The following is a 17187-nucleotide window of genomic DNA, read 5'->3' as shown; positions in this document are numbered from 1 at the left end:
CTCTTAGTCGACTCTGTATCTTCACTTTTCGCTTTACGGGGAGCGTGCGTCGGAAAGAATGCGGAATGCGATGCGGCGGCTGAAGACCCCGCATGAAGCGTTTCAGCGTGTGTATTATCGCGAGGGATCGGCAGCACTGGATATTCAGCTTGCCGCCACTGCCCTCAAGGGAGAGCGCCGACGCGTCTTTTTGGAGGAAAAAACGTCGAATCTGCAGTGTTTTTCATCGTTACTAGGGACACCGGTGGTGTTTTTTGGCATCGTCCAAACGACGGCCATGTGTGGGGATCCACGACTTGATTTCGGCACTTCTTCCTTCTTATGGTGCCCGGCACTTACAATGCCGGATCCGTATGGGGTTCTTCCGTTAGCCTTCTGCGTCTTGACCCTGATGAACTTTGAGTTGTCTATTAGCAAAGAACTCAAAAAAGGATGGATGTCAAATCTTATTTGGGGAGGCCGACTCGCTTGTTTTTGTATCCTTCCCGCTGTGGCGCAAATTCGCGCGGGAGTGGCTCTTTATTTTCTTGGGATGAGTTTAGTCGGTTTGATCCAGCCTTTCCTCTTGCGCTCCAGTAAATTTCGCACGTGGTTTAACTTTCCACTCCAACAGCCAGAGCTGGACAATGCGAAGACGGCTGAAAAAGTTGATGACCTTCATGCACGGATGTGTGTGCAGTTTCCGTACCTAACTCATTTGTTTAATCCGGAGTCTGAGGAGAATACGGGCCTTCTTAGGGACACAGGGGCAACGTCGCCAAACTTGCCTCACAGTCGTTGCACCGCTGGTGTCTCCACAAGGGGCATGAACCCCATCATGCGAGGAGAAACCGCGCGTCCGATGGGTAGGTGGTCTTCTATTCCCTCTTCTGCGGGAGCAGCAAAGCCGGCGACATTGCCATCGAGAAAGGGAGCCAACTTTGCAGCAGGTGGATGGAAGGCAACGCAGGAAGAATTTTGCGAAGAGGACTTCATCCCTGAGGTTGCGGGTGTTGGCAGGAATAGCGGCAAGGAGAAGCAATGACCGTCTTGGAAGAAGGAAAAAGAGGAGGAACAAATTTCAAAAAGGAACATCCTCATACATCAATGGGCTTGGTGAAAGAATCAAATCCCCTTTTTTTGTTTTTCTTTTTTTTTTCCGCGGAATAATATGAGCGGGGAGGAGTGTGGAAGAAGAAGATGGTGTGCAGACACGCCTTTGCAGTCTCCATGCACATGTGTAAAAGTACGCATTTCCCTTTTTTTTTTTTTTGCGATTGGGATTTTTTCAGTGCATGCTAGACATTCAAATAGGAAAATATGCCATTTTTGTCGACAAGGTTGAGGCCGTTAGACGGAGAATTGATCTTTTAGCTCAATGGCCCGTGTCCCCTTTATTAGTTGAATACAAGGACGCACGGCTCTCGCCGCGTCATCTCATAATTAGGGCGGAGTCTCCAATTGAGGTTCCCTTGGAGCCGTTACAACATCCTATTAACGAGGAGGAGGCACGTTGGGTGGTGCGTGGTGTTTTGCGGGCCTTATATGCTCTTCATAGCCGTCGATTGGTGCATGGCCACTTACGTCTGGAGGTGCTTCGCATGCATCATGCCTCACGAAGAATTGTCCTAACGCAACATGTGCTTCCTATAGACTTGTTTACGCCTTCCAGTGATGTGGGACGAGAAGTTTGGCGCGGTTGTGCGCCGGAGATCAAGCGTAATTCTGTGTTTAGTTACAGTGCTGACATTTGGGCGCTGGGAGCCGTCTTTTTGCAGCTCTTGGCACCTGCAGGAAAAGTGTTGGAAACGGAAGATTTGTTAGCGGTTGATGTTCTCTCTCCCGATGTCAATTCGTTGAGTCCTTCTGCTGTCAGTTTTGTCGTGCAATGTCTCCAGGAGGAAGCGGGAGGTCGTCCTACCATTGCGGAGCTGCTCATGCATCCATTTCTTATTGATAAAGACGATGAATTTGACAGCTACGAGAGTGAAGAGGAGAGTACCGACGAGTAACTGCGAGTGGTGGCATTTTTTTTTTTTTTTGCCCTCAACTCCTTTTTGGGTTTGTTTTGTTTTATGATTGGTCCCTTGTGTAATTTCATTTAAGTACCAATATATATATATATATATATGAGGTGAAAAACATTGTTGTTTCTTTAAAGGGGGTTTATTTGTTGGCTCTTGTTGTGCGTGTGCGTCCTTTTTCTCTCACCTTTTTTTTTTTTTTTAGCTCTCTCTTGCATTCCTCGTTCTATCGTTCATACTCGAAACGACGGCACGAACACACACACACACACACACGCATTAAATGGCTGTTTAGTATAAATTCCTTTGCGCCTCTCAACACTTTTCTGTATTGTCCGCATTTTGTTTGTTGTCGTTGATGAACTTCTCGCCCCCAAAGACGCTACGAGAACTGGGTGACTCTGTTGGAGTGATCATCCCTCATGAAGGCATCCGTAGTAGGGATTTAGAAAAAAAAGGAATTTGGGAATTGCGGCCTGGACACTTTCTTCTCGCATTGGCATTCTTTCTGTTTTTGTGGGCGATGAAAGTGATGGTGCTCAAAGGCCCTAGCGTGTGATGCGCGCCGGTACCGTCGTCTTTGTGGCACGGCAAGAGTGAGTCATGGATGTTCCTCCCGGGGAGGGTTTTTTTTTTTTTTTTCTTGAGTCGATGCTTTGCCTGCTTTACACCCACGATGAAAGACTCAGAGGAAGGGCCTTTGCGCTTAAGACTACCGGACACGTACATGCACATGTCTTTGTGCCCGTGGACTCTTCTCTCCTGCCCGCCATTTTATTTTGTTTTGGATTTTCTTTCTTTCTTCAAGTACACACAAAAAAGAGGGATCCAATCGGGCGTGGAAAGAAGAGAAGAAGGAAAAACACGAGGAGACGAGGAAATAAAAAAAAAAAAATAAATAAAATAAAACATATAATAATAACAATAATAATAATAAGGTCAAACTTCGAGCCGTAAGGAAGAAGATAAGGATGGTTGATGGCGGTGGGATTGGTGGGAGCGATGAAAGTTTCATTTCGTTTGCATTTGCCATCGTCTCGGTGGTGATGATTATTCTCTACATTCCGTGGCTTATTCGTCATGTGCGATCCGCCGTTGAGTATTACGGCTCCTCGAGGAAGAAGCGATCCGGGATGATGAGTCCCATTGAGGGTATGTGGGACTCGCTTACGTACATCCCGCGGGCGTTGGCCATGCTGGCGATGAACCCGGATATGCTGGCGACGGGCGCACGCGTCTGCTGGGACGAAAAGATTTTTTTTCTACGTTGTGTGATGCCAAAGTTTCTCAAGTTTACCTTTCGACCAAAAATACTGGTGCTTTGGCTCTGGGCGATTTTGTTCTCCTCAGCAATGTATGTGACGCTCACATTTGACGCGCATGCAATTCTCGGGGTCGCCCCTTCTGCCACGACGAGTGAAATCAAGAAGGCGTACCGCGCCCTCTCCAAGAGATATCACCCGGATCACAACAAGACGGATGAGGCACGAGTCATCTACGTTCAGGTGCGTCGCGCATACAAAGCCCTTGTGGACCGTGAAGCATTTGAAGAGGAGGAGTCTAAAAACACTCACGAGTTCTCCGTAGGAATTGCTCTTCCGCGCTTCCTTACGTCACGTGAACATGATGGATTGGTACTTTTTGGTCTTCTCGGCATTCTCATTGGTGTCCCCATTATTGTTTGGTACAAGTTTAGAGGAACACAAAAGATCCCCCACTTGTTGTGGCGCGTTTACTTTGACAAGGAGCGGGTGACGAGTTTTATGAAACATTTTGGAATTCCTGAGGATGCAAAGTACGTTGAACGACGTGACTCGCGACGGTGCACTCTTCAGGTGCTCATCTCGCTGGGCATTCTTCCACCAAACACCCGTGAAAGTGTTTTGGTCAATTTTCCGCCCTTTCCGGACTTTATCACACGTTGCGTGGAGGTGGACAAAAATATGGCTTATCTGCAGAACTTTTTGGATCCTACCGCTATTGAGATTCTTCATGAGTACATGGTTAGCAACGGTATTCGGCTACTTGATGAGTTTGAGGCCGCTCATGTAGAGGCGAATCCAAGTGAGTCTTTGGATTTTAAAGCGATTTCACTCGCCAAATACAAAACCATTCGCTACCTTTTTTTGCAGCACCTCGTGCAAGTTGATGAGGCTCTTGAAGAATTGCTGGAGGCCATGGGTGGAAACCTTCCCAGCGCAAGAAAACTACTGAACCTTCATGTAGAGTTGCTTGACCTCCTTCGTTTGGTTTTTGAGTGTGAAGGGAAGCCCTTGAAACAGCATGTACAAAAACTCATTGCAATTCCGCAACGAGTTTCTGATATTTTGGATTCGCTTGAGCCCGAGATTGAGACAATTTACAAGCGCCTGTATAGAAACAGCTTGCAGCAACAGCTTGGGAACAAGTATGAGCGCCGACTTTTCAAAGCCAGCATGCGCAGAGTGTAGTCGGGAATGGTCCCACATTTGAGAGCTTTGTAACAAAGCGATGTTTGATCATGTTGAATTTTTTAAAAATATCACTGCTGTGTTTTTCTGTGTGGCTGTGTGCTATGGATCCTTTGTTTTTGTGCTGTTTTTTTCTTTTTCTTCTCAAGGTTTGTGCTATTGTAAACAGATACTCTGTTTACAACCGGAGAATGGAGGAAGAGAAGAAGGGAGAGTGGCATCGAAAATGTAGAATTTTTTTTACTTTCTTTAACGGATGAGTCCACTCGTGCGTTCAGTGTGCGAATGTGGCGAAGTCCACTTTTGTTTGTATTCCCCCCCCCTGTCTCACAAGTGGTGATGCATGAGTTTCTCTACAAAGGTGGAGGAATGTGGGGTGTCCGTTGACTTGTGGATGCGTCCTGTTACGCACGCTTTCTCTTCTTTTTCATCCATTTTTTCTTTTCCTGTTGTAGTTGTGTCGGTGTGAGGAGCTGCGCCTGCGCACGTGTGTTGCAAATGGGTCGGTTGGAGCAGCGACGACTTCCGAAGGAGCCACGGAGGCCACGGCGCGCCAACAACAGGGGGAAACAGGCGAATACCCCGCAAAAACTGCGTAAGAAGTTAAAAAGGCAAGAAGATATAAGGCGTGTGCGTGAGCTCTCGAAGAGGCTGCGCGATGACCTCAAAAAAGAGGAGGAGCGGGTCCGGGAGTCGCGCAGGGCAAACATGGAGCGAAAAAAGGAGAATGAGAAGAAAAACATGGTGGTTCAGAAGATTAAAAACGACAAAGCCATTCGAAAATTGAGCCCGAAGCATCGCAAGAAGGCCAGAATATTTATGTTGCATGAACTTTGAGTTAATATCTCCATTCTGGGATATACACACACGTTACCCTCATTACGCCTCCACGGTTAATTTATTTGTGTTTGTGTAGGGCATCCTTCTCTCTCTTTTTTTCCCCCCTCCTGCTTTCTGTGCATTACTGCATGGAGAAACTGTTTGCTTGTATGCTTCAGGTGTGGTTGGTTGTATTTCTTTTCTTGTTTGTTTGTTTTTCCAAGGGAAGAGGGTGGGTTTAGCTGAGACGTCAAGAGATTAGTTTTATTCTCTTGTCTGCTCGAATAGCGGATTCATCTTCAGGAGGTCCCTTTGCCCCTAGGCGCACCCTGCTCCTCAACGAAAAAAAAAAGCGAATTGAAAGAAAAGAAAATTTAACTATTGAGTCAGGCGCGAGTAAGGAGATGCACATTACGGCTCGCCCCTGCACTCCTCCGCGTGAAAGCATATCACCCGATGGCAGTCCTTTTGTTTGTTACCACCGTCTCTCGGAATACATGACTGGACGGAGCTGTTCACCTCCGTCACAACCCGCACAATGGCGGGAGAGTTCTAGGTACACGGTTGATGCTCTCCCAGAGACGCGGCCAAGTCAGTTGCTGACACCAAGGGCTACTCGAGTAGACATTGCTCACCCGCCAGCAGCGTTCTGTACACCCCAGTTGATGCGTGAGGAATTGCAGCTCCGAGCCAGTCTAGACTCAGAGCTTGCCCTCGCTAGACGAGACTCGTCCTGGCGTTTGGAACCGGCAGTGACATCTCTCGTCGAAGGTCTCTACGTGGGCGGCTTTCCTGATGAAGAGACGTTGGAAACTTTGCGGCGTGAAAAGGTCGATACAATTATCAACTGCTGTGCGGGGGAGTATGACACCCTTGATAGCGTGCGTGAGGAATTTACTGTTCATCACCTGTATGCGGAGGATCAAGGCGATTATTTGATTTTGTTTCACTGTTATGATCAATTTGCAGCCATCGTTAACGAAGCAAAAAAATTGGGTCGTCGAGTGTTTGTTCATTGTGTGGCAGGCATCAATAGAAGTGTGACACTCTGCATTGCATACTTGATGCAATACTATCATATGGAACCCATCAGTTGCGTACGTCTTTTTCTATCACAGGGTAGAACAGATATCTTGCGAAATGTGTCCTTCCGTCATCAAATTGTGGATTTTTACCTCAACACGCTATCGACGTGAGTCCGCGCCGAGGTTGTTTTTTTTCTTTCTAACTCATTTTGGCACTTGTCTTTCATCACCAGAATGTGCCTCCGTTGTACGGCACTTAGATTCTTCTGTTTTTGTCGTTGTTGTTGAGTTTTATTTGAGTGTTGTCTCGCGGTTTTTTCATTGAATAAATTGAGAGAAAGGGAGAGAGAGCGAGAGACAGAGACAGAGAGGAAAAGAACATGTGATATATATTGAAACGAAGGAAAAGGAAACAAGTAAAAAAGAAAAACAAAAGGAGTAGGAATAACAAAAAAATGTTGATTTTTCCAACGTGCAAGCATACATGTATATATGTATGTAAGTACACGCGTGTTTTGTTTTTTTTTTTTTGTTTTTGTTTTCTTTCCCGCTCAGTATGTAGTTCTTTTTTTTTTTTTTTTTTTTTTGTCTGACAAAATTTAAATGGGAAAGAAGATATCATCCATTTCCCAGAGTGGCTGAGAAGATGGATATAGCTGCCGTCCGCTGTGCGGATGTATTGTAAATACCTGCTTAGTGATATAATTTTAATTTTATGCTCTATTTCTCTTTTCTTTTTTTCTTCTTCGGTTTTTCGATTGTGAAAGGAGGGGGGGAAGGGGCCAACGGAAGTTGTGGTGACAGGCGGCAGAGTCAAGAATTAGTGGTCGTGCGGGAAGACCTGAGAGGGGGTAGAAGGGGACACGTAAATAATAAGGGATTGGGGAGTGCCTTTGCGGCAGCAATTTGGGGGAAATGCCGTCAAGAGGGGCGTTGGATCCCTTTGCCGTCCTCGTCGACGCCAAACGCGAAGTTTCACTCGCTGCCATCGCCGCGCGGGCGAAGCTTTCCATCTCCGACCTCCGCCAGCTCAACCCCGGGCTGAACTCGTACAGTCACCTGGAGCCACTGCCTGTCGGGACACTGGTTCATCTGCCTCCGCTGCTGGATCAACAGGGAAATCCGTACGGCAACTATTTCACCATTGGACGCATGGAAGAGGCGTTACGTTCACTGAATGCAAGACTGGATGGGCTTGTTGCGGAGGAGATGAAATCGCTTCCGGTGCTTCGCCCGCGTAAAATTCTCTCCAAGACAGAAAGGATTGCTAGAATGGTACGGGAAGAAAGTGTGCGTCAGCTGGCACATATTAAAGAAGAGTATACGGAGTGTGGAGAACGCCCGAGTCTTCTTCAGTTTCTTGTGGATGTGGAGCCCGTGAGGCAATTGCAGAGTGCCCTTGAAGAGGAGTTTGACGGACGGCAACTTCATCTAAAGGCACTAGAGAATGTCAACCATGGGATCTTCAGCAAGCCAAGGCGCCACCAGCAAAATGCCATCACGGAGGGTTCACGCTGGAGTGTGCGAGATGCCTCGGAGGATTTTTGCTTAGAGGAGCACTCCCATCGTTGGGAATTTACGTTTTTTTTTCCGGAGTCATCCCTAGAGGTGCAAGACTCCTGGGCAGTGCTTTCTTGCCAGACTCTTGGTGCCCTGCTCGATGCCTTTGAGTGTCGCAATTGTCTACCTGTAAACATGTCTAAGAACGCATTTATTTTTATTGGTGGGACTTTCTACGTTGATAATCGTCATGCGGGAATTGAGGGCGAAAACTACGATGACTTGACGGCTCCAATTCGTTACTTTCAACCCTTGAAAGATGTGGATCCTGGGAACACGCAAAACTTGGCATTTGGAAGATGTCCTGTGAAGTACATGTCGGAGACCACCTTTGCGGACCTGGATGTACGACTCGGGGAATTTGGCGTCATCCGACACATTGGATGGTGCACTCACTACTTCTACCTGAGTTCCGTGCAGAGTCTTCGAGGCATGAAACGGTATCACTATGAGAAGGGGGCATATCCTCAGCGTGTCATGAAGGCGCCTACTCGCGTTGTGCGTTGCCGCATGTGTCGACAGTTTGCAGCCACCATCGCTTGCTACAATGATGAGCTTTCACCCAATAGCCCTTGTCCCTACTGTGTTCCTTGCTTTGAATTGTTACACGCAACAGATGAAGGTGTTGTTGAGGAGGAGAAATTTATTGCCATCAAGCTCCCAGATGGGAAGTATTTTACAATGTGATGAAACAAGAGAACGTGAACATGAAAGAAGGGAGAAATAATTAGTGATGGAGCTCTGTTATTAAATTTATCTCTTGTTCTCTCTTCCACTCTCTTTCGTGTACGTGTGTGTGTGTGTGTGTGTGTGTTTGGAGAACGGAGTGAGTGAAAGCAGTTTACGCAAGTTGCGTTGAGAAAGGGTGGGAAAGGCAGTACGTTGATGCGTCACGGCTATTGAACTCAAATACACAAACATCACTTCTTTGTCATGCATTGACTCAAATTTCTTTTTTATATCTGCCTACCCCCACTTCCATGGAAAAAAGGAAACAGAAGGAGAACCCTATTGTCTTTTTTTCTTTTTTTTTTCTTTTTAGAGGATTTTTTTTTTTTGTGTGTGTGTGTTTTTGTGGGTAATTTTTGTGTTGCGTTTTTTGTTGTCGTTGTTTTTCCGATTTTTTTTTTTTTTCTTAAAATTAGATACGAGGTTGTTATGGCCACTTCCGTGTTACAGCTTCCCTGCCAAGTGTATTGCTCGAGGTTCAGCCCTAATCGTGCCCAACAGTTAGTGGGATTCGGGGGGAAGGACGGTGCGGTCTACGTGTATCCTTTCGAGGATTATTCCCGTGCCGCACGCCTGGAAGGCGACGCTTCGCCCTTGACGGCCCTTGCATTTGATCCGCAGCAGCACCGTGTGGTGGGTGGAAGTGATAGTGGTGGCGTTCGTCTTTGGGATGTCACCACAGAACAGTCTGTTCGCTCGTTTGACGCAGGCCACAAGTCAACTGTTACGGGCGCAGATTATCACCGTTACACGGACTTCATTGCCACCTGTTCGCGAGACAAGAGTCTTCGTATTTGGGATACAAGGAAAAAAACATGTTTGCAGTCTTATAAAGGGGCATCAGCACCTCTATGTGCCACCCAATTTTCCCCAAATGGCCGCTGGGCTGCCAGTGGTTGCGCCAAAGGTGTGATACGATTGTACGACTTGGTCTCTGGAAAGCAGTTAAATGAGTTTAGGGCCCATGAAGGGGCTATCACATCTATACATTTTCATCCTGAGCAGTATTATATGGCGGTAGGTAGTAGTGACGGTTCCGTCTCGTTGTGGGAATTAGAGAAGTTTACGAAGGTCTTTCAGAGCAATCCGCTCGACACACCCGTTGACGCCGTGCATCTATATGGAAAGAAATTGCTTTTGGCAGCCTATCATGTTTTGCGTGTTTATGATTTTACAATGATGAGTGACAATACAGCCATTGCCATTGAGTCACCATGGAATATTATTGGCGACTTAACTTATTCCTCTCTATTAGATGAGGCTTGGTTTGTTGAATTCAGCAGTGGGGCGGCGACAATGGGTCGACTTTCTCTTGGGTGTGGCAAAGATGCCATTTCCCATCCTGTAACCTCTATGGGTACACCGTCATTGAAGTTCTCTTCTGTATGGAAGGTGGAGAGAACACCGGGGTCTGCAGGGAATACAATACTGAAGCCCCAGCAGCAGCAGAACCAACAGGTGCGTGCTGAAACTGCGCCCACAAGGTCCCCCGAGTTCTTGCCCAACTCGCCAGTAGAAGATTTACTTGGGTCAAGTGCGTCTATGCTCTCTGTGCTTCGGCGACGGCTAACACACATCCGAGTCATTCGCTCACTCTGGGTGCGTGACTCTTTACAGGCCTTGGAGTATCTAAAGCGACTCTGTGTAGATAAATCGGACTGCGGGGTTTTGACCGACTTTCTGATGGCGATGCAACATATGCGCATGAAGGAACGCATTAACATTACTACCCTCCCCGATTTACTCGATTTGCTTGCGTGCGCCCTAAACAGTGGGCACGAGTCGTCGTTGCTCGCAGCAGTAAAGGTGTTTAGAAGCATGACCAACAAGTTTCGTGTCAAGATGGACGAGGCCCGTCGATTTGCTACATCCTTCCGCACCGTAGATGCTGGAGTACCGGAACCAATGATGCAGCGATACGACGAGTTAAACGCGAAGTTCAAGAGTGTTGCAATTCTCGTATACAACCTTCACGAAAGGAAAGGTCCTGTCGGCGAGGAAGTTCTTGAGGCTTTACATGAACTCCCGAATTTCTTACAAGTGGAGTAGATACACACGTGCAACCAAAAAGAAGAAAAAAAAGGATGAATTACCCATGACATCTTCACCTACGAAAAAGTTCTGCTTTTTCGACTGCTTCGTGGGGTTAGCTGTGGCTTCATGAAGTCAATGTCTCAGCTTCCCCTGTTATGATGTGTGTCGTGTATTATTACTACTATTGTTATTATTGCTCTTGTTATTACTTTCTATGCACTTCAATGGCTTCGTTCTTTTATTTTCCTAATTGCGGAATCTCCCTTTTTTTTTTTTTTTTCTGTGTGTGTGTTTATATATCTGTGCGTGTGTGGTTTTTGCTACCAAATTAAATTTTCATTGCTTTTTTCCCCTTTTTCCACTTTTGATGTATTTATTTTGTATGTTGGGTATGCGTTGAAGAAAATTTTGGAAAATGAGTGAGGCACTTACGCCACCAGACTCCTGGAGTCACGGTCACCCCGACGTGAATGCGGAGTTGAAGTTGCTTCGGGGTGCTGTGGCGCAGGCTCTTGTGGAGGCGCGGCAATCAAGTGATTTTTGCCGGAGGATTCAACATGATATCAGTGAATATTTCCAATCGGAGCAACGGAGGCGTGTGCAGTCTGGGGATTCTATAGAGAGTGAACAATTCATCCCTAACGTCATGGCATCCGTCGACGGCCATCTAGCAGAGTTTGAGAGCTTTATCATTGGAAGGGTTCGTGAGGAGCTTGAGAATAAGGTGGACAAGGATTTGTCAGAAAAATTCGATTCTTACAGAATGCAACTTGAGCATCTTCGTCAACAAGAAGAGGAACAGGAGGCACGACTGAGGTTCATTCTGGAAGATGCAGTTAAGATGAATTGCGAGTTGCGCAATGAGATGAAATGGTGTGCCTCCGAACTGTGGGACCGTGTAAGTGCCATGGAGGAAAAACTGAAATTTATGGCAACACGTACCCATACGAACGCCGGTGGAAAGGATGTGATGGACCTTGGCCTCCCGAATGCGCTGCGTGAGGTGATTGGGATCTTGACTCTTCTTTCCGAAGGTTTGGAGGTGGAGCGGGAGTTGCACAACGAGGAACGGCAACGGTGGATGTCTTTAATGTCACGAGCCGTTGAAAAAATCCGGCTGTTGGGAGAGCGCGATGAGGCACTTGAAGCAAATTTACAGGAATTACGACAGGTGGCGGCGGCAATTCAGCACCGATTTGGAGAATTTTCGGGGTTTGTGGTTGATTTTTGGCACAGGCTAGAAATGATGGGTTCCCCTTCCGTGGCTGTTGAAGACGCCGCCTGTGAGGGAAGTCTGAGTATGTATTCAAAGGCAGGGATTTGTGCAAAAAAACAAATGGATGACTTCATGAAGGAACTCCATGAAGTTGGTGTGGCCCTGCGTGCACTACAAGTGGAACACGTTGGCTTTAAAGACATTTTGGATAGCAACACAGTGAATATAACGGAAATTCGACGAAATGTGGAGGCGCTGGCAGTTGGTGCGAAATTAATTGCTGAAGAACGTGAACGCATAGACAGGGAGGAAAGTTCGCTTGACCTCCAGTATTTGATTCGTAGCACTCCTAGAGATGGCAATGAATGTGAAGGGAGCACCGGCACCCCTCGTAGAGGTAATTTATCTCTACGAAAACAATGGCAGGTCGCACATTTGCCGACATTGGAGCTGCTGCATGGGAAAATTTGTAACATTCCCATTTCCCACGCGTTTCGCTTGTGGGCTGCTTGGGCGAGTGGCCGCCGTCAACTGCGTCGGGACAAAACCATGGTTCACGAACCTCAGGAGGACCCGGACACGAATTCATTGGGCTCTCGAAAATGAAAAAGGGGGAAGGAGGAGGGAAAAAAAAAGAGGAACTGGCGGTAGGCGGTTGGGCATCGAGGTGGGATGCGCAAAGGCACGGAGGCAATAAATAATTTATATGTGTTTCCAGGATCACCGTCTGACTCACGCACAGTTCTACGCAAAGTTTTGTTTCTTTGTTTTTCTTTTGGTTGTATTTCTTTCTCTCTTCATCCTCATCTCCAAAGGTGGTGACCCTGCAAAAAAAAAAAAAAACCAAAAAAAAAAAAACATGTTTGGACTTTGTATTTTTAAAGAAAAAAAAGGAGACCTGCCTTTTTTTTCTGTCTGCGCGCCTTTGTTTGTTAGCAGTGCTTCTGCTGCCGTTATTGCTTTTTTTTTTTTTTTTTGCATGAGTTCTTTCTTTTTAGATTGAGTTTTTTACGTGAAATCACCCATGCTAGTGCCATTATTGGGCGTCCTCAGTCTCCGCGATTGCTGTCACGTCTAAACACCCAAAGTTACAACAAACACGCACCGTCTGCGGCATCCACACGTGCGTGTCGCTTATGCCTGCGCCGTTACTACCAATTGCCCTCTTTATTCCTTTTTTTTTTTTTTTTCCTTTTTTGGTTTTTGTCATTTGATCAGTTTTGGTGTCCCCCTTCATCGGAAGCGCTGCAGGGTGTGTTGTAAACAGGAATAGAACAGAAGAGGGGTGGGATAAAAAAAAAAAAAAAACACATAAAACACATAAAACAAGCACGCACATATAAAGAAATAGAGAAACAACACGGTGAGACCAAAGTGATGGCTTTTTCTCGTGCGGAACGGAAACAACTGCTGCGAGACAGGGAACTGCTCCCGCCACTGGCGGAGAGTCCCTTTGGTCCCTTTCCGCCCTGTCATGGCTCAAGAAGCGAGGCCAAGGTCTTCAAGGGCTCGGTTGTTGTGCCCACCGCCTCCAAAAAGGCGTCGGCGACAGGTGAAAAGCGCGCAGGCGGTGTGGGATGCAGAGGGGATGAGGCAACGGAGGTGGAGAATGTGCCGACGAAAGTTATTTGCGTGGGCCGCACGGGAACGGGTGGTATGACATTCAGCACCTTCCATGGGACCGGCAAGGCTTCCAGCTCTCAGAGCGACGGGCGCTTTGGCGATCCAAAAGGCCCAGGGAAGGCGGGGGCCTTTAAGAAGCAGAAGATCCCACCCACGGATTTTCGCACACACTATGAACGTGGGGATCTCCCATTGTCCATTCAACAAGCCGCAACTCGTTCACTTTTGTGGCGAGTGAATGTGGCTACGTTGGATTACCATTTCTTTTTGCCCATCTTCTTTGATGGACTTCGAGAACTTGAGGAGCCGTTTCGCTTTGTAGCCCTACAAGGGTGCTACGATCTCCTTGAAAAGGGAGGGCAGAAAATTCTTCCGACCATCCCTCAGCTTATTGTGCCTATTAAAACGGCACTCAACACACGCCATCCAACAGTCATTGTCAACGTTTTGAAAGTCCTTCAGAAGCTCGTTTTGAGCGCAGACAACGTTGGAGCAGCTCTTGTCCCGTATTACAGGCAGATTCTCCCCATTTTCAACCTTTTCAAGGACCGAAATAAGAACTTAGGTGACCACATCGAGTTCTCACAGAACAAGAAGCAAAACATCAGCGACCTTATAAATGAGACGCTTAATTTGCTGGAGTGGTACGGTGGTGAGGACGCCTATATCAATATCAAATACATGATTCCGACGTACGAGTCTGGAGTCGTGTAACGCACAACTTTTGAGGCATGTATTTTTTTTTTTTTTTTTTTTTTTACTAGGTTTACTTTTGAATGTATATGACCTTGTTGTGAGACACCGCACGATCCACAATATGACGCCGAAGCGCATACAAACGCAAACGCCGACATATATATATATATATGCGTGGTGGAAAGGAAAGAAGAATGATCAACGAGAAGGAAAAAAATGAAAAATGGTGATTTATATATCTAGCCCTTTGCTTTTTGTGTGTGTCTGTGTGTGAGTTTGGGTGCTTCCGTGGCCTCTGGCTTTGCGCGTTAGCATGCTATTTCGGAGCACGCCCTTGCCAAGCCTTTTACTACCCTCAGCACCCCGATCCTTTTGGCAAGCTTCTGGAAACAATTAGCCGCCAGCTGAAGGCATTTTAATGGTTCCCTTGTCCTCGCCTTTGTTTTTCTCTTTCTCGGCTCCTCTTTTTTTTTTTTTTTTTTTTTTGGAAATTGCTTTGGGAAAACGGCAAATCCACATCGGTTATGCCACACTATTCCTTCAAGGAGGCCCGCTGTTGGGGAAATCCGGACGATTGACGGACACGGCGCCGCAAAACGCCTTTGCAGGAACCCGCCCGCCACAGCAGCCCTTCCCTCCTCCCTCCGGCGGGCGCAGCACAACACACTCATATTCTGGCCGTGGGCTCCAACGAAAAAAACCACAGAATAATCTTCTGGGCCGCTTGCAGAATCCTGAATTCACCATTGATAGAAACCAAACAAGATAGAAATAAGAAAAGGGATGCATGGAATGAGAATGGATTCACCATATCCTCAATGCTTAAAAGCAACCAGGTACATATATATATTTACATCATCCGTTAGCCACAATTGTGACCCGTTCACTCTATTCGGATGGTGTATATATATATATATATATATTTATTGTATATTTATATTACTTACGAAGTGGCAGACTTTGGGCTCCTGCAGCCACACGACCCCGCCGCAGGGTGGGGATCAAAAAGTGGGCGGGCGGGACGGCAAAAGCAAAAAAAATATTAAAAACCGTCCGGACACCACTGCCTCCCTGCTTCCCAGAACCGGGCTAATCAAAGATCCATAAAATAGGAACAAACATTCCAAATGCTTTTGTTTTTGGCCTTTCTGGCGGGATTGGGCAAGGCAAAAGGAATGAAAAGAAGGGCTGCGGCAACGGTTCCGGGATCAGGAACTGCACCGTGGTGCTTTGCGCCTTGCGCGAGGATTCCTGGCGGCAAAGCCGCATGGTACCCCGGAACGTGCCCGACACGCCCTAAACATGTTGCTTTCGTTTTCCAAAGAACAACGCAAATGCGCTCGATTGTTCGAGGATCAAAAGTAACACTTCGTAAGCCATAAATACATATGTATCCAATCCGAATAAAGCGTTCAACGTGTCACGAGAGTGGGTCCACCAGAATATATAAATATGCGGAGCAAACAACGAGGATTTGGCCAACCCGCTGCTTCTCCATTTACGCATTCTTCTTTTTCGTCGTATTTTATTTGTATTGAATCGTTTGGTGGCCAGCAGCCCAGGCGAATATTCCTTCCTTCCTTTTTCCTCTTTGCGTGTGTGCCACAGACACGGTTTGATTCAAGTGCCAGTGGCGCCTCCACGCAATCACATCTTTCTGCCGTCGCATTTGCGGGCAAATGGGTTTGGGCATCCAGAACACACACACACACACACACACGGCCGCGACGAGAGGGACGGGGCACGTCCAAGTCCACGGCGCAGTCTTTCACTTCTCTCCGCCTCACAGCAGGCGGTGGCGGGTGGCGTCCCACACTCACAGTGAGGCACGGCGCACACCATCCGCTCACTTCGAGTGCGCTCAGCAGACCGGCGCCCAGTCACCCTCGTGCCATCGCAGAGGGGAGCGCAAACAACCGTCGTCGCGGACCATCGGTGCCACTAGCAGGAAAGAAAAATACGAAGAAATGGGGGCGTGTCAGCAGCGCAGCCAGCAGAGAGACAATAAAAGGGCACGGAGACACACAGTGACATGAGACACGGCACGGACGGGGACGAAACTCTAGTGATTTACCAAAAGAAAAAAAACAATTGATTCGGCGGAAATTCCATTTCATGTTCTCTGCAGCACAATACGACCGTGTTTTTGAGTTCATACATACTGCCCACAGAAAAACAAGAAAAGGAAATCACAGTATTCCACGAGCCCACACAAAATCCCTCACATTCCATGCGGCATCCGGCCTGCTCCTTCACTCCTCCTCCTGTGCAGTCCGTGGGACGCACAGCAATGAGGCCGGCACCGCGTGTGGGCAAAAAAAGTAAAAAAAGAAATGAAAAGAAAATTTTTTAAAAAAGTATCCTTCACAAAGTTGAGTGCGTAGTGCTGGGAAGCTGCACATTCGTTGTTCCACGAAAAGCCGCAATTCCACCCTCCCTCACACCTCAGCAGAGAGCCGCAGTGCCCCACAGCCCCAGAAGCAGCAGCAACAACACCCGAGACACACATCCGTGCACGGTGCTGTCACCAATTAGAGCCATGGCCGCCAAATCGCCGAGCTGCCCGTGCTCAAGCAAAAGTTCATGGTCCGAGGGTATTGTTGCATTGAGCTCCGATGGGATCTTGGTTTCCACAGGCGCTGTGCTCGAATGAGTCGGTGCGGCATTAGCGCCACCCGACACGTTATCATTGCGGTGGGCAGTTGCTGGGTCTGTGCTGCTGTTCGTGCCCACGGCAGTGAGGACATCCGTGTCCTCTTCACGGTCAATGCTGTGCTGCATCGAATCGTTGGTGGTTACATTCCGCGAAGAGTCTTCATCCGCCTTGCCTGCCTGCTCCATCGTCGACGCAGCCCCGTTGGTAGGCGAGTACTTCTGGTCACCTTCCATGTGCACCCCACTGACAGACTCCTCGGTTTCAGGTACTTCACGACGAACGCCTGCGCTCGGTGTTGGAGACAATGCAGGCAGCAATTCACACTGCTGCTGGGTGCCTCTTCTTTCACTTCCCACGCAGCAGCTGAAGTGGACAA

General features: G+C 47.5%; 9 protein-coding genes and 1 pseudogene across 9 annotated transcripts, besides 22 other annotated features; 9 read left to right on the top strand and 1 right to left on the bottom strand.

Annotated features, from left to right (window-relative positions):
* Tc00.1047053506887.110 lies at positions 1 to 1024 on the top strand (annotated as a pseudogene; the record flags this gene model as incomplete).
* Positions 1 to 11848: a sequence feature (heterozygous, Esmeraldo-like haplotype).
* Positions 1275 to 1991, top strand: Tc00.1047053506887.100 (protein kinase, putative; the record flags this gene model as incomplete). Its single annotated transcript, XM_803705.1, has 1 exon — positions 1275 to 1991. One exon carries the CDS (start codon positions 1275 to 1277, stop codon positions 1989 to 1991), a length of 717 nt encoding a protein of 238 aa, XP_808798.1.
* Positions 2091 to 2110: a microsatellite.
* Positions 2260 to 2282: a microsatellite.
* Positions 2846 to 2912: a sequence feature (T-rich).
* Positions 2916 to 2940: a microsatellite.
* Positions 2975 to 4453, top strand: Tc00.1047053506887.90 (hypothetical protein, conserved; the record flags this gene model as incomplete). The annotated part of the gene is made up of 1 exon (XM_803704.1): positions 2975 to 4453. One exon carries the CDS (start codon positions 2975 to 2977, stop codon positions 4451 to 4453), a length of 1479 nt encoding a protein of 492 aa, XP_808797.1.
* On the top strand, positions 4952 to 5290 carry Tc00.1047053506887.80 (hypothetical protein, conserved; the record flags this gene model as incomplete). Its single annotated transcript, XM_803703.1, has 1 exon — positions 4952 to 5290. One exon carries the CDS (start codon positions 4952 to 4954, stop codon positions 5288 to 5290), a length of 339 nt encoding a protein of 112 aa, XP_808796.1.
* On the top strand, positions 5677 to 6468 carry Tc00.1047053506887.69 (dual specificity protein phosphatase, putative; the record flags this gene model as incomplete). The annotated part of the gene is made up of 1 exon (XM_803706.1): positions 5677 to 6468. One exon carries the CDS (start codon positions 5677 to 5679, stop codon positions 6466 to 6468), a length of 792 nt encoding a protein of 263 aa, XP_808799.1.
* Positions 6630 to 6668: a microsatellite.
* Positions 6811 to 6843: a microsatellite.
* Positions 6860 to 6884: a microsatellite.
* Positions 7213 to 8544, top strand: Tc00.1047053506887.60 (small nuclear RNA gene activation protein (SNAP) 50, putative; the record flags this gene model as incomplete). Its single annotated transcript, XM_803702.1, has 1 exon — positions 7213 to 8544. One exon carries the CDS (start codon positions 7213 to 7215, stop codon positions 8542 to 8544), a length of 1332 nt encoding a protein of 443 aa, XP_808795.1.
* Positions 8642 to 8671: a microsatellite.
* Positions 8869 to 8994: a sequence feature (A-rich).
* Tc00.1047053506887.50 (katanin, putative) lies at positions 9016 to 10635 on the top strand (the record flags this gene model as incomplete). Its single annotated transcript, XM_803701.1, has 1 exon — positions 9016 to 10635. The coding sequence occupies one exon, from the start codon at positions 9016 to 9018 to the stop codon at positions 10633 to 10635; it is 1620 nt and encodes a 539-aa protein (XP_808794.1).
* Positions 10791 to 10830: a microsatellite.
* Tc00.1047053506887.40 (hypothetical protein, conserved) lies at positions 11036 to 12442 on the top strand (the record flags this gene model as incomplete). The annotated part of the gene is made up of 1 exon (XM_803700.1): positions 11036 to 12442. One exon carries the CDS (start codon positions 11036 to 11038, stop codon positions 12440 to 12442), a length of 1407 nt encoding a protein of 468 aa, XP_808793.1.
* Positions 11849 to 12397: a sequence feature (haploid, non-Esmeraldo-like haplotype).
* Positions 12398 to 12658: a sequence feature (haploid, Esmeraldo-like haplotype).
* Positions 12659 to 12916: a sequence feature (areas merged during assembly that could not be assigned to a particular haplotype. This can correspond to areas where the two haplotypes were merged or to regions with more than two copies in the genome that were merged during assembly.).
* Positions 12665 to 12694: a microsatellite.
* Positions 12917 to 17187: a sequence feature (heterozygous, Esmeraldo-like haplotype).
* Positions 13001 to 13041: a sequence feature (A-rich).
* On the top strand, positions 13214 to 14173 carry Tc00.1047053506887.20 (hypothetical protein, conserved; the record flags this gene model as incomplete). Its single annotated transcript, XM_803699.1, has 1 exon — positions 13214 to 14173. One exon carries the CDS (start codon positions 13214 to 13216, stop codon positions 14171 to 14173), a length of 960 nt encoding a protein of 319 aa, XP_808792.1.
* Positions 14196 to 14218: a microsatellite.
* Positions 14620 to 14641: a microsatellite.
* Positions 14862 to 15270: a mobile genetic element.
* Positions 15058 to 15095: a microsatellite.
* Positions 15854 to 15875: a microsatellite.
* Positions 16601 to 17187, bottom strand: Tc00.1047053506887.10 (trans-sialidase, putative; the record flags this gene model as incomplete). The annotated part of the gene is made up of 1 exon (XM_803698.1): positions 16601 to 17187. A coding segment is annotated over one exon (587 nt), but the record flags the coding sequence as incomplete, so codon positions are not given.

This window comes from Trypanosoma cruzi, genomic scaffold (genome assembly GCF_000209065.1).
Source record: "Trypanosoma cruzi strain CL Brener 1047053516783 genomic scaffold, whole genome shotgun sequence".
Classification (NCBI taxonomy): Eukaryota; Euglenozoa; class Kinetoplastea; order Trypanosomatida; family Trypanosomatidae; genus Trypanosoma; species Trypanosoma cruzi.
This window is presented reverse-complemented; position numbering and strand designations above follow the sequence as displayed.